The sequence below is a fragment of the Artibeus jamaicensis genome, unplaced genomic scaffold (assembly GCF_021234435.1).
Source record: "Artibeus jamaicensis isolate MK-2021 breed Jamaican fruit bat unplaced genomic scaffold, CSHL_Jam_final contig_354, whole genome shotgun sequence".
In the NCBI taxonomy this organism is placed as follows: domain Eukaryota; kingdom Metazoa; phylum Chordata; class Mammalia; order Chiroptera; family Phyllostomidae; genus Artibeus; species Artibeus jamaicensis.
Genome location: NW_026521803.1, coordinates 19,859,013 through 19,874,038, shown reverse-complemented (window position 1 = coordinate 19,874,038; position 15,026 = coordinate 19,859,013). Strand labels below are relative to the sequence as shown.

The 15,026-nt window shown below is 44.6% G+C and overlaps 1 protein-coding gene across 8 annotated transcripts in view; it reads right to left on the bottom strand.

The window, feature by feature from the left end:
- Positions 1–15,026, bottom strand: part of FHOD3 (formin homology 2 domain containing 3) — a 427,395-nt gene that overhangs the window by 232,830 nt on the left and 179,539 nt on the right. For all 8 annotated transcript variants that reach the window (XM_053664320.1, XM_053664321.1, XM_053664323.1 and 5 more), the window contains exons 4-5: positions 7,269–7,336; positions 484–589 (exon numbers count right to left, since the gene is read on the bottom strand). In XM_053664320.1, coding sequence (XP_053520295.1) covers positions 484–589; positions 7,269–7,336 — 174 coding nt within the window. The remainder of the gene's footprint in view (positions 1–483; positions 590–7,268; positions 7,337–15,026) is intronic.

Sequence of the window (15,026 nt, the reverse complement as noted above, 5' to 3'; positions counted from 1 at the left end):
TTATAATGCAAGTTCCTGGGTGCGCCTCCTGAGTCAGGAACAGAAGGACCTGTCTGTTGGGGAACAGGCACTTCTGACACATGTCCCCAGTGATAACTCAAGTTGGAGAAAATACTCTTCTTAGAAGTAAGTTACCTTCTTTGGTTTGGGGTGGCTTTCTGCTGAAGTGCAGGCTTTACCCAAGCCCACTCAGTATGCCCTTTCCTTCACCAAATAAGAGAGATTTTAAAGAACCCGGTTCATAGCGCATTCTTTTTCTTAGTAACCGGAAGAGACTTCATGTTCAGTCAGTAACAGCAGCTCAGTCACTAATGGCTAAAATTTGATAAAACCTAATGGAGGTGTCATCTTTTGCTACAGGATGGCTTTATCACCTTACTGCTTAGTCAAATGTCTTGTAAAAAGCTGTGAGTACTGAACTTCCTGCAGAGGACCCAGACCTAGCAGCAGGGGTTGGCCACTGCACAGCCTTCTGTAACTTACCCCTCAGGATGTAGTTCTGGTAGTTCTGGTCTGCCTCAGCTCCCACCTTGATCAAACAGGTCAGACCCTCAGCCACCACAAATTCATGCACCAAATCCTTGTCATCCTGGCAGGAGAGGGGAAGAAAAAAGAAAAAGACTTCAAATACTGTTGAGGTCCATCCTGCATCCAGACCGTGCTGTTAAAACGACAGACAAGCCTTTGAGGCCAGACCAAACCCTAAAGATCATTTTGCTCTATTCAAATGAAGCATCTCAATGGTTGCCAGAGGAATTTTACAACCAGTCTTCACATTGTTGTTTGCCAAAGACCAATTATTGCCTTCTGGGCAATCTAATAAAGATAAAGCAAACGTGTCTCCTGACTGTCAGGAATATTTATAGTCTTCTGTTTCTCATTCTTCAAAAATCGCCAGCCTCCCCACCCCCCAAAGGTCCCTAGGGACAGGCCCCATGAGCTCGCTAAGCTTCAACAACAGGGAGCATTCCGCAGCAGCAGAGACCATCAAGTGAAGGGTCCAAAGCCCCCGGTGTGTTCCAAAAGACAGTCCCTGTGGACGGTGGTTCCAAAGGTCTTGGAAATGGTACCAGAATGTAAGGAAGCAGCATCTCCACCCTGAGTTAAGCGCTGTCCGCACAGCAGGAGGCAGAGCACAAAGCCTGGGGAGTGCCTGGCACAGCTCGCCGCCCCTGGAAAGGGCCGCTGTGGCGGGTTGGCCTGCAGACCTGATCACAGAAGGCAAGACATGGGAGGAACCTCAGACAGCAGGAGTGATACCTGGCAACTTGCTACAAATGCCAACACCTGACCCACCCCTGACTTGTAGATAGGAAAGTCTACAGTGGGACCCAGAGACGTGGGCTTACCAAGCCCTACAGGTGAATCAGACATGCTCAGATGGGCCTCAGCCACCCAGATGTTCAGATAGGCTTCGGCCCTGACTCCTTCACGTGAGGATCATCTGGGAGCTTTAACAAGGAAGAGGAAGCAGGACCCTTCCAGGATGGACTTAATCAGAATTTCTGGGAGCGAGACCCAACCTTTGCTATTAAATTCCCCAGGCAATCCCAAAGGCCACCAGTCCAAGAACCACTGATCTAATCCTACCTTCTCTTTACAGGTAAAGGCTGAGGAGTGGCCGACTTTGGCCAAGACCTCCTGTGCCCGACCAGCCCCCGAGTGTACTCATTGTCCCTCAGTTCCCCTTCTATGGACATCTAGGAGAGGAGTTTTTCTACTACCATCTCAGGAGATGTCCTCACTGGGACAGCACCTTGTCTCCAGTGCAACCGGGATGAGGCAGGAACATGCCTCTTCAATTATAACAACGGGGCAAAAATAAAAAACCTCAGTGATGTAAATAGTAGAAAGCGTAATGGAATAATGAAAGGTTATTCTCATAGGAATGGTCAGCAACCAGGGTTTATCTCCAAAAGAGAAAAAATAATTTAGACGAACTGGCATGATTCTCCAGTCTCTATGTTAAATCAGCTCCTCATTTTGATTTTATGGCATTTTCCAATTATATGGATGGAGGACTTGAGCTAAATGTGGGCAGGCCAGGCAGAGGCTTCCTTTGAACCCAGCACTGGCCCTCACTGCTCCGGGGGCACTGGGGGGTGGGGGTGGGGAGCCAGGCCTGTGCCCTGGAGGTAATGAGAGACAGCTGTGTTAACTCAGACTTGAAGATAATCACGGCTTTGGAAAGCAAGAGAAAATGGGACAATATCATGAGTTTTTGGAAAATTACTTTACACTCCTATGTATAAAGGAAATAGAAAATAATTCTCTCTCCATCCATATCCTTTTCCACCAGCATATGTGAAAAATGAACATTTAGATGAGCTCATGTCTAGTCAGAAAGTTTTTCCAAGCATGTAACAAATGTTTATTACTTTAACTAAAACTAGATTCACACATGACTTCATGGTGAAAAAGTGAGAACAAGCTCTCAAGAAACCACTCAAGCTAATCACTAATATTAATATAGCGTAGAGTTGACTGACTGCCTGGTAATGGTGCTCAGAAAAAAAACCTGGACAGTGGAGACGGTGTTTAGAAAAATAATTCAGAACCCCAACTAAAATGTATGCTCAAATGCAGATAAGGCACTTAGGAAACAGCAATTTATGGCTAATAAATGTGAACAATACTTTCCAAATTGGCAATGTACTACAATATATAGACACTAACAAGTGTTTGTTGAAACACTAACGGGTTTCTGACCAAAATGAAATCAAAATATCACCGCTAACTGGTAAATGACTAGCACTGCATTTCAGAATTTTCTATAATAGCCATGCATTAATCTGTGATCATTTTTTAATGCTGATTAGTCAAGGAATATTCAACTCAATCAAAATGACCAATGGCTCTAGTTTTTCATTGTTGTTGTGTTTCATTTCGCCCCCCTCTCCGCCACCTTGCCCCACAGAAGCCTGGTTCCAAAAAGAACCTCCACATCGGAAAACAGAGATGACGGAGAGGCAGGGTCACAGTGTGAGCAGGAATCCGGTCCCAGAGAGCTCGCAGCCTGGGAACCCATCCCGCCCCCAATGCCTCCCTGCTCTGTGGTTTACAGCTGCTCCACGCAGGCGTGGGTGGTCTTCCGGACAGGGTATAAACTTCTGATAGCAAGCACCGTCCTCCTTGCCTATGGAGTGTGGACAAAGGCTTCTCGAAGATATTTGTTGGGTGAATAAGCAGTAGAAATAGAGTCTCTGAGAATTCAAAGAGCCAATGCTGCAGAGCACGTCTGGTGAGAGGATGTGCGACAAGACCCAAAACATGTGAGTTTTATTTTTAAACATATACAAAAGAGACAGCATAACTCAGTGAACCCCTGGTGCCAATCAAGTCACACCAATCCTGTTTCAGCTGTCATCCCCGTCTGCTGTCGTGTTAGTGCGAAGCCAAGCCCAGACACCACATCATGTAATCCATAAGTATTTCAATATGTATCTCCAAAGTAAGGACTCTTCTTAATATTATGTACACAAACTAAAAAATTCACACTTTCCTATGTTATCAAATATCCAGTCAGCAATCACATTTCTGTCTCATGAATACTGTTTTCTTACAATTTGTCTTAGGATCCAAATAAGATCCACAGGTGGCAATTAGTTGATGCAACTTTTAAATGTCTTCATTCATTATTTCTTCTTTTCCTTGAAAGTTATGTGTTGAAGAAACTAGGTCACATGCCCACAGTCCGCGTTCTGTTGATTATATTCCTGTGGTATGGTTCAACATGGACTTCAGTCCGAGGTCACCTATACACTGGTTATTGCTTACAGAGGCATGATCAGCCCCAAGTTGGGTTTGGTTGGCTGGACCTCATCATTGACTATGGTATGTGTTTCCCTGAGGACACATTTAATAGCTGGTGTATCTCATTTCTGTCACATCAGCAGCTCTTGGTGATCAGGACCTACATCCACTAATTCACTAGGGGTTGCAAGACCGTGATATTCCAATTCTGTCACCCCTTAGCTGGATTTTTTTATATACAAAACTTCACCTCAACTACTGTTTGATTATCCTACACTTCACATCAGAGGCAAGATAAATATGGATTCTGAAACAGGAGTGTCAAACTCATTTTCACCAGGGGCCACATCAGCCTCAAGGTTGCCTTCAAAGGGCTCAATGTAATCTTAGGACTGCATAAATGTAACTACTCCTTAACTAGGGGCAAGGAGCTCGGCACTTCCTCAGGGTAGAAACAAGGTGCTGAGCCAGATAAAACAAGGTGGAAGACTGGATTCAGTCTTGAGGCCTTGTGTTTGCCACCTGTGTTCTAAAACTTTACCCATTTTCAAAATAAGGTGCTGGGCATTAGCATTTTCCAATGACAAGCAATCTGTTGGGTTTATTTTTTTTCTAGTATCACGATGAACTCATTAATACAAATACTTGATGTGTTTCAGTTCATTGCCATTATCATCCATATTGATGCTTATATTGTCCCATCTTTGGCCAGCCAGTGGGAGACTCTTCAACATGCTTTTCAGTTCTTTTGGCAATAATCCAAGTAGTATACGATAGCTTCCTTGCTATCTCTATAAGAGGTTCCAAGTTTATTTTACCCATTTCCTACTCCAAACTTAGAATCAGCTATTTCTCCAAAGAGCTCTGGTTCCTTTCAATATTTAAAGACCACAGTCTTGCTGCCTTTGATGCAATTTTGCTAATGGTTGATCATTGCTCCTAGTCCTTTTCCATAAACAGAGCTAGAAATATACTTATTTGCTTGTTTGTTAAAATAATATACAACATGGGTTCGGTCTGATTCTTCTAACTCAGGAATACAGAGTTTTTAACTTAACCTCTTCTACCTTCCCATCTTCTTTCTCCCACATATTAAGAATCCTAATCCCTGAGAACTCCAAGAATGACAAATTGGAATGACACACACACACACACACACACACACACACACACACACACACTCAAACATACACACAGTCTCGGAATAGTAATCCCAACACTACCACTGCCGACATGATTATTGTAAACATGTAAACAGTTCATTTGTGTGTGTGTGGTTTGAGATGCACAAATTACAGTGTTTTAAAGTCACTTAGAATAGCGCTCCTCTGTGTGGTTCTGCCACCCACTGCATACTCAACAAGGTGAACACAGGGTTTGAAAGGAGGCAAAGCTGACCACCAGAAGCAGCAGGCAGGCAGAGGGACTAAATGAGTTAGGGTGAGGAGCATCGTGCACGTGGCCCTCTGGTGGCACAGTGACAGTTTGGCCCTCCTGCAGTCAGGTATCCGAGTTGGCGAGGAGGACGTAATGAAGGGGGAAGAAGTTTAGCTTCGTCCACCTAAGGAAAAGGGATACACAGATGGATACGTGGAGAGTGGAACTTTGGGACAAGTAATTAGCCAGTGAAGCACTGATTAAATCAGAGACAAGAAGGACTGAAGACAGATGTCTGGTAGACCATTCAGTCCACCCAGCCCATTCATCTGTTGCTTATGTGGCACCGGGGACTGTGCAAGGCCCCAAAGACCCAGTGGTAGAACCCAGGGATCTCCCAGGTGACTAGACTCAACAAGTGCCCTGATGTTTCCTAAGTTCTGTATTTGATGTAAGCACAGAGAACATCAGAAGTACTTGGAGGGACCATGACTACAGTGAGGGGTCATTTACTTAAGGGAGAGGCTCTTTGACAGAAGGAGAGACTAGGAGGGAAATGGAGAGACATGGAGAGTGGATGTGGGGTGGCAATGCATTCTGGGATAAAAGGAATAGGCCCAGCGGCACAGGTGCAGAGGAGAGAAGGCACAGCTTGCTCCCGGAATGCAATCATAGGTGGAACTTAGGATGCAGCCAAGGACAGCAAGGTGTGCACAGAAGACAGATTCAGAGGGGCCTGAATGCTATACTGAGAAGTCCAGAAGTAATCCAGAAGGCTATGAGGATCCAGCAACAGACTGACTTCCTCAAACCCCTCTGGTGGGAAGCAGAGAAATGGACTGAGCTGGGAGGACCAAAGGCAGGCAGTGCCCATGGGCAGCTGTTGTCATTTCCCCAGAAGAAACAGCCTGACCAAGGTGCACCCCAACCCCCAGGGGGATTTTCCTGAGACATGCACCCCAAAGGCAAGGACATGACAGGTGTACACTGAGACGAAATGACACTGAGAGGGGACTGTGGGTAAAAGTACAAGGGTGCGGCTGAGCAAGTCTGAGGAAGAACAGGAGATCGCGTGGATGGGACAGACTGCTGACCCGCCTTCTCGTCTATTCCCTCTCGGACAAGAGGATGCCTGTGAAGAGGACTGCCATTCTAGCTCAAACAATCACTGGCAAAAAAAAAAATCCTTTTATCAAGTGGATAAGATGAGAACTGAAGAGAAGTGGACTTTACCCTGGAGTCCAAAATTGTAAAGGACAGATGATAAACCCAGAGACACAGGTCATTGCAAATGCCATCTCCTCCATGAAGCCGTCTCCAGGTCCTGCCCAGGCCTCGCAGCCTCGTTCTCCTCCCCTGGCATCGTCTCTCTCCTCTGCCCTGTCCCGTGGGGGACAGCCTTGGAGCTCATCTGCACACCTGTCCCAGCTCTCTGCACTAAGCTTGTGACTTTGTCCAGGCAGAGACCTAGGGAAGGCTCAGGGGAGAAGGATGAGATGGGCGCAGAGAGACACTGGCACATGAAAAGGGGGCATGTCACGGCCATGGGGTTTTATCACAGCAAAACACTGGACATGGGCCAAACCATCTGCCAACAGAAGAGTGAACAAGCAACTTGTACCTCATTCATACAACGCGGTATTCGCTGCGCCAGTCATACCTACACCATCCCACTCTCAGCAAGTAAGACGAAGTGTGGTTTGTGCGCCGTGATAACAGAGAAATAAAATTAATACAGCAGAATACGACAACATTGCTGGTGAAGAGTCACCGTTAGTCCAGAAACACACAGGTGCGTGGTATAATTTAACAATCAGCAGATAGGGACCCAGGGTGGGGTGGGGTGGGGAGAAGATGGTTGGTATTCGGGATCAGAACACCAGACTTCGATTAATCTGTGGTAGGTTTTTCTTTTAAAAAATCTGAAGTATGGAAAAATATGACTTAATAAAATTGTCTTTACTTATTATGTTTGAAATAGCTGATGTGGTCAAAATAGTCTCAACTGGTATTTTGACCTAATTTACGTTATCATCCAATGAGACCTTTCTGTAATCAATGAAAGGTATGACCTTGTCTCTGCCTCCTTCCACAGCAACTCGGAAACAGAACCTAAGAATGCTTTTTTCTTCTCTTACCTGAAATATCTGCTTCAGGGAGAAAAGGGCCCTTCTTAAATCTCGTCCACTGGAGTTGTACAGTTTTTCTGAAATAAAGAAACAACACATAAAATTAATTAAATGGACTCAGCAGATGGCAAAAACACAGGGAGGATCTGAACGATCACAGAACCTCCACTGGAAAGGTGAGTACGCCAAACCCGTTTCATTTAGGATGCAGGCCTCGCCTTCAACAGCGCAAAAAATAATCTGGGCCGTTACAGGGGCAGGCAGTGTGGGGGGAGCAGGTGAGTTACACACAACGGTGCCCTCATGTGCACCTCGGCCGCCACCCTCCCTCTCTCCAGATCTCAGTGGCCAGCTATCCACAGACCATTACCCTGGACGGTGCACTATATAAAGAGAGTCCACCCTCCCACCACCCTCTTCCTTGGCTCACAGCCGCTGTGCCGCCACACTCTCTGTGCCTGGGCTAAGGAAGCCTTGCAGAGGCTCCCTTTCCCTGGGGTCTGAGGGCCATTTCAAGTGACCCAAGGGAAGCACAGTGGCTCCGAGGTCTGACTGTCTCCTTCGATGACAGGAACCCATCCTCGGCTCTCGTTGTACCTGAGCCCTCACTTGAGGATGGGGCCTGACTCAGAGCAAGGCGGCCGGAGGAGCCCTGGCTCAATACTCTCTGGCTCAAGGCTCCTGCCAACGGATACAACCCCACTATTCGTGGACCACATATAACACTTACTAGTTAGGCCAGGCCTGTGTGACTAACTTGACCCAGGACCCATTCTCCAGCCATCACAGTGCAGCAGGATAAAGAGATGAGTAATTCACAATTACTCGTTGGCTCACAAAGTGCTGGGGGTGCGCAGGAGGAAGGGAAAAGCCTGGTTCTCCTGGAGTATGCAGGACGTCTGGGAGCACGGATTCAGCTCAGCTTCCCAGAACCCAAGCGCGGCCCTGACTCAGGTGGCTCGGGGGCCTAGGGTTGGGCTCCTGACACAGGGTGCCACACTGCCCCGTCACCAATCAGCCAGCACACTTCCTGAGCACCTGCCAGGCACTATTCTCAGCACTGGGGGTAGAGTGATGAAGAGTGCACTGAAGTAACAGCAAAGACTAGGCAATCAGATGGCCTGCATTTCAAAGCCAGTGTTACTACCTACTAGGTATATGACCATGGACCAGTACTTCACCACTTTAAGCCTTGGATTACCCAACTGTAAAATCTGAATAGATAACAATAGATTTAGAGGAAAATGGTTTTTGTATTACATCAAATACTGATGTGATGGAGTGGAATGCAAAATCCTTTTGAATATTTAGATGGAATATAAGAGTTCAGAGCAATGCCATGCTGGTAGCCAGCCACCCTCTGTGGGATAATGGGCAGAGCCACAGGCGAGTGGCATTGAACATGAGTGGAAGGGCATCGAGCACGCAGATCTAAAAGAGTTGACAGAGACTGGTCAGGAGGAGGATATGCCCACTTTGCACAGCGCCTCCGGAAGTGAACAAGGTCCCATATGAAAGATTCGACATCATATAAGGTAGGTGGTGCTCAGCATATGCATGGCAAGGTGTTCTCAAAGATATGCTCATGGACATTTTTCCCTCTTCCTATCCACTCTCCAGACCAAGGCTATAAGGGTTGGGTGGAAATGACCCCCCGGTGATGCCACTGCTCCCATTTAAACCCTTCAGTGGCTGCTGGCTGCACTGAGAATGAAATCCACAATCCTCTGCGTGGCCCATCCAGCCCCTGGCCGTGCAGCCCTGTGCCCGCCCCCGCTGTGCTGCAGACTCTCTGGTGCTCTCTCCACGCCTTGGGCAGCCGGCCCTCCGGACTCAGTGTGCATGCAGCTGGTGAGTGGCAGGTGCAGGATTCTGAGGGGGGTGGTGTCTCCCCACAAGCCCTCCTTAATGTTGAGCCACCATGGAATCCACCACCTCTAAACATGATATACAGCTCACAATCCCTTGTTAATTATGAAGTTTCAATTAAGAGAGAATATATTGCCTTCCTGACAACAAGCAGCTAAGAAAACTCCAAAAGAATCAACCACCCGCAAACTGAACATCCGATTCATTGGGGACCCTAAGGAAGGAGGCCTGAGTGACTCAAGCTGACTCCTAAAGTCTGTGCATGGCCTCGAAATACATGAGTAATGAGTAAACAGAGTGAACTACATGCACCCCTGTCAGAACCCAGGATTCCAGGGATGATCACTTCCTCCAGTTTCCAGGGCTAACATCTCAGAATTCTCAAATCTCAGGGAAACACGCTTTGGTTTTGGTTAGTAGCACTACTAATAAATGAGAATAAAGCTATCCGGAGCAAGCATGGGGCTACATATACCCTGAAAAAAAGGCAGATTTTTTTCTTTTGCAGGAGGAACATTATTAGGAGAGAGCACCTTTGTATAAAGCAACAAGGCTCGCATTAGGCTTTCCTGCTGTGCACCACCAGACACGCACAAATCTGTCTTAAATGGATTTGCAGGATCACCTTTAGTTACTAACACTCTGTCATGGCTCCTGATTCATGGGAATGATGGTTAATTGTGTTCTCATTGTTAAGGTTTTAATACTTGCTGCTATAGTTGAAACAATCAGTTTTTTAAAACAGGATTAAGTATTATTAGAAAATAAAAACCTGGGAATGACTTAATTTTTCGTGAGGGTTTTTGCATCTATATTCATGAGGCATATTGATCGGTAGTTTTCTTGTAATGAGGTTGACACTGAGGCAATGCCGACCTCAAGTTGGAAGCATTCCCTCCTTTTCCACTTTCGGAATGAGTTTGTGTAACTTGGTATCACTTCCTCCTTAAATGTCTGGCAGAATGCCACAGTGAAGCCACCTGGGCCTGGAATTTTTTGCTGTTGTTGGAGGTTTTTGACTATAAATTCAGTTTCTTCAATCAAGATAAGGCTTTTCCAATGATCTGTTTCTTCTTGAATGAGCTTTGGTAATTTGTGTGTTTCAAAGAATTTCTCTATTTCCCCTAAGTTATTAAATGCATGGGCATAGAGCTGTTCATAATATTCCCCATCATCCTTTTTACTGACTGTAGCAATTTCTTCTCTTGTCTCTGATATTGGTAATCTGTGTCTTTTTCTTTTCATTTGGTCAATTTGGCTAGAGATGTGTCAATTTTTTGATCTTTTCAAAGGATCAGCTTTTGATTTCACTGTTTTTTCTATTACTTTTCTGATTTCTAGTTCACTGATTATTTTTCTCCTTCTGCTTGCTTCTAGCTTAATTTATCCTTTTCCCAAGTTTCCTAAGATGGAAACTTAAATAATTGATGTAGACCTTCCTTCTTTTCTAATACAATACTTAGTGCTATAAATTTCTCAGCACTACTTTAGCTACATTCCACAAATTTTGATATATTGTGTTTTCATTTTCATTCGGTTTAAAATTAAATGAACGCTGAATATTTCATTTACTTCAAAAGGGAATAACTTCATCTTGTGACTTTTTTTGAACTATGGTTTATTGAGAAGTACTGTATTGCTTAACTTCCAAATATGTGGGGATTTCCCAGATAACTCTTTTTTTAATCGTTGTTCAAGTACAGTCTCCACCTTCCTGCCACCACTTTCCCCCACCACCCCCCCTCAATCCTTCCCCGGGTTGGCTTTGTCCATGGTCCTTTATACATGTTCCTTGATGACCCTTCCCCTTCTCCCCCCACCCCCATTATTCCCCCTCCCCCTTTCCTCTGGTTACTGTTAGTTTATTCTTTATTTTAATGTCTCTGGTTATATCCAAATAGCTTTCTGTTACTGATTTTTTTAGTTTAATTTCTCTATTGCTAAGAACATATACTTTATATATCAACTATTTGATATATAAAGGCAAGGTCATCTCATGAACCAGTTTTTTTTTATCTTGGTGAATGTCTAATGTACACATAAAAATAAATGTATATTCTACCATTATTGAGTGGAGTGTGCCATAAATACCCAGTAGGTCAAGTTGAGTGACAGTGTTATTAAAATCTTCTATCCTTACTGAATTTCTGTTTACCTATTCTACACTTTACTATGAGAGGAGTGTCGAAATCAACTTATTGTGGATGTGCCTATTTCTTCTTTCAGTTTTATGAGTTTTGCTTTAGGTCCTTCCAAGTTCTGTCATTAGCTGCGCTCACAATTAAGGTTGCTATGGTTTTCAGGTGAATTGACCTTTATCATATGCGATGTCTGCCTCCACCCCTGGCACTGTTCCTGGTTTTAAAGCCTACTTTTCTAATATTTTCTAATATTGACATGGTCAGTTCGTGTGCGGTTAGTGTTTTCAGAGTGTATCTTTTTCCATCCTTTTATATTTAACCTGTCTATGTAGAGTTTCTTGTAGATATGGTTGCAACTTGCTTTTATCCCATCTGACTCTGTCTACCTTTTGACTGGTCTGCGTGCACTGTTTCAACACCTATGACATCACAAACGACGCCTCTGTGGCACTGAGCAGAAGGCCCTCGGGGAGAGCTGACAATGTCGCTCCCTTTGATGAAAAACATCAAATGCCTTGTACAAATGCCGACATCTTGGAGGGGAACCAAAAAACTCTCCCCCTTCTTTTTTGCCATGATTTTGAATTAAAACAAAGTAGAATTTCTATTCAAGGAGTAAGTACTTTGCATTCCAATTGTCTTTAATTTAAAAAACAAAACAAAACTTTGTATTCACCCTGGCTGGGTGGCTGGATTAGATGGAGCGGCACTCTGTTGATTCTGTTGATTCAAAAGGTCGTGGGTTCTATCCCCAGTCAGAGCATGTGCCTGAGTTGTGGGTTTGACCCCCAGTCAGGATGCAGACGGGAGGCAGCCAATGACATTTCCCTCACACACAGATTCTCTACCTCTCCCCACTTCCTCTCTCTTTCTCTAAAATCAATGAAATACATCCTTAGGTGAGGTAAAAAAATACTTATTATTTATTATTTAAATAATTGTTTATTCAAAACAATGCTGGATAATAAAACAGTCTGGTTCCCAAATAATAATTATTTCTTTTATGCAAGAAAATTATCACTACAGACCTGAGAGATTCACAAATTTTAATGCAGTTTTGTTTTTATAATATAAAAGCTTATAAGTTCGGCCAATCTATATAAGAATTTATGACTTCCTGCTAAAATGACATGTAAAACACTTTGGTTTTTAAGTCCATGGACCATTAAGCACTAGGCAAGGATTAGATCAGAAATTTTCCCATCAGGGGAGATTACTGAGTAGAGTGTTCCATAAATACCCAGTAGGTCAAGGCGCATCTAGGTGGTAGCTTTTTTTTTCACCTATCATAAAACTGATGCGCAGTGAAGTTTCATTTTTATGGACCAAGACACCCTCTCCCAAAGCGCGTGAGCCTTCCTTTTCCTGGGCGATCACAACACTAACAAATGTCACTAGCTGGTCCCTACCCTATGTGAGAACAATACTGGAGTCTCCCCCACTGCAGATAAAATTTCCATAACCAAATACTCAAAGAGATATTACTCTAGAAGATTTTTGAAAAAGATAATTGTAAAATGAAACCATGGTATTTAATTAAAACAAAATTGCCACGTATTTTAAAAACACAGTGGTACCAAAAAGCCTCTATAGCCTACCTGACTTGTTCTGTTGATTCCAATTTTTATTTATTTTTGAATTATAGTTGACAAGCAACACTGCATTAGTTTCAGGTGTACGGCATAGTGATCAGGTGTTTATGTACCTTAGAAAGTGAATCACCAGGATAAGTCCAATAATAACCATCTGTCACGTACATCGGGGTTACAACATTGCTGACTACATTCCCTCTGCTACACAGGACATCCCTATGACTACGTTTGTAACCGACAATTTCTCCTCCTTAATCCCCTTTTTGCTCCTCCCCCTCCATGCCATCTGACAACCATCAGCTTGTCTTCTGTATCTCTGAGATTATTTCTGTTTTGCTTCGTTTATTCATTTGTTTTTTGTTTTTTGTTTTTAGATTTCCCATGTAAATGAAATCACAGCATTTGTCTTTCTCTGTATGACTGATTTCACTTAGATTCATCCATCGCAAATGGCAAGGTTTCCTTCTTGTTTGGTTGAGTAATATTCCACATCTTATTTACCCATTCATCTATCAATGAACAGTGAAGTTGCCTCCATATCTTGACTATTATAAACAATGCTGCAATAAACACAGGGGTCCGTGTATCTTTTTAAATTAGTGGTTTTGTTTTCTTCAGATAAATACCCAGAAGTGGGATTGCTGAGTCATATGGTAGTTCCCCGTTTAATTTTTTGAGGAATCTCCATACTACTTTCCATAGCAGCGACCAGCAGTGCCTGAGGGTTCTCTGGTTCTCCACATCCTTGCCCGCACTTATTCTTTGTAGTCTTTTTGATAACAGACATTCTGGCACACTGAGATCTCATTGTGGTTTCAATTTGTGTTTCCCTGATGATGAGTAATGCTGAGCCTCTTTTCACATGTCTGTTGGCTGTCTGTATGTCTTGTTCTATTGATTCTAACATGCATTTTAAGAGACACCACTGTTTCCCAAGGGGTTAGGAAGAATTAGAGATGAAGGATGTTTGTAAATAACATGTAATTTGTCATTTTATGAGAGGGACAATTCCTGCTGGTCAAAAAGGACCAGCAGAAGTTTCACCATGTCAGATATCACAATCAAACCAAAGACTACTGAGAGCCCTTTGATGTGGCCCAAGAGCAGCCTGCATAGACCAGAGGAGAAGCACTCCCTCCCCCCACAGCCTTGGTCTTAGCTTCCTCCGTGTGGGGCTAGCTACACCATAGGTTTAGTAGTCTGCAGCTGCCACTCCTTGGGGATACGCTGAGCCAAGGAACTGAGTGCTCCATTTGTATGGCATCCTGGCTCACCAAACAGAAAGTCAGACTTACCATGGTTGCGTGGCCCTCCCTTTCAACTTAGACTAGCGTGTGAAGGGCTCACCTAGGAACAGAGTGTGGACTGCCAACTTCTGAAGAATATGCTTGATATCACTCATGGACGCATTTCCTATTGAACACCAATCACTGCTTTTTTAGAAGCAGCCTGACGATGCAAGATTCGGGTATGATTCTCAGTCCTGTGCTATAGGATGCATCTAAGGCTTCCCAAATGCAGGATGACTGATAACCTTGCTGCTACCTTGTTCTACCATCAGTGGCTACAAACCCTGCTCTCTCTCCCTGTGGGTCTTACATGTACACATCTGTGGGCCTGTGTGTACAGACACAGGTGCACACTGGGCTTCAGCCTGTGGACGACGGAGCAGAGCTCGGAGGTCCTCTGACCCTCCACCGACACCCGACACGCTGTGTAGACAGTGCTAATGGGTCCTACGTGCCAACGGGGGGAAATTCCATGTGTGCACATTGTCTGAAAACCAGGCAATGCAGAAGAAAAAAGACCCACATGCAGAGGAGGAGGAGGGGCCTGGAGCCCACCAATCAGCAAAAGGGCAGCTCCAGAGACTTCGCCTGTATGTGAACTTCACACTCCTCCCAGGAGCTCAGATATTCTCCCTCCTCTTCTTTGTCCACCTCAGGTGTGAACACATGCCAGTGAGGTTGCTGCAGCTCCTCCCAGGGGACAATGCAGGGAGAAAGGGGTTCCAGCCGCCCCAGGCTCAGCTCAAGCACACGAAGAGCATCAGGGAAAAAGGTGCCTGAGTGAAACTTGGGCCCCTTCCTGGTGAATATCCAAAAAGCACAACAGCAAAACCCAAAGCAGCGTCCTCTTGTGTAAAGGCGGGGGCGGAGCGGGCA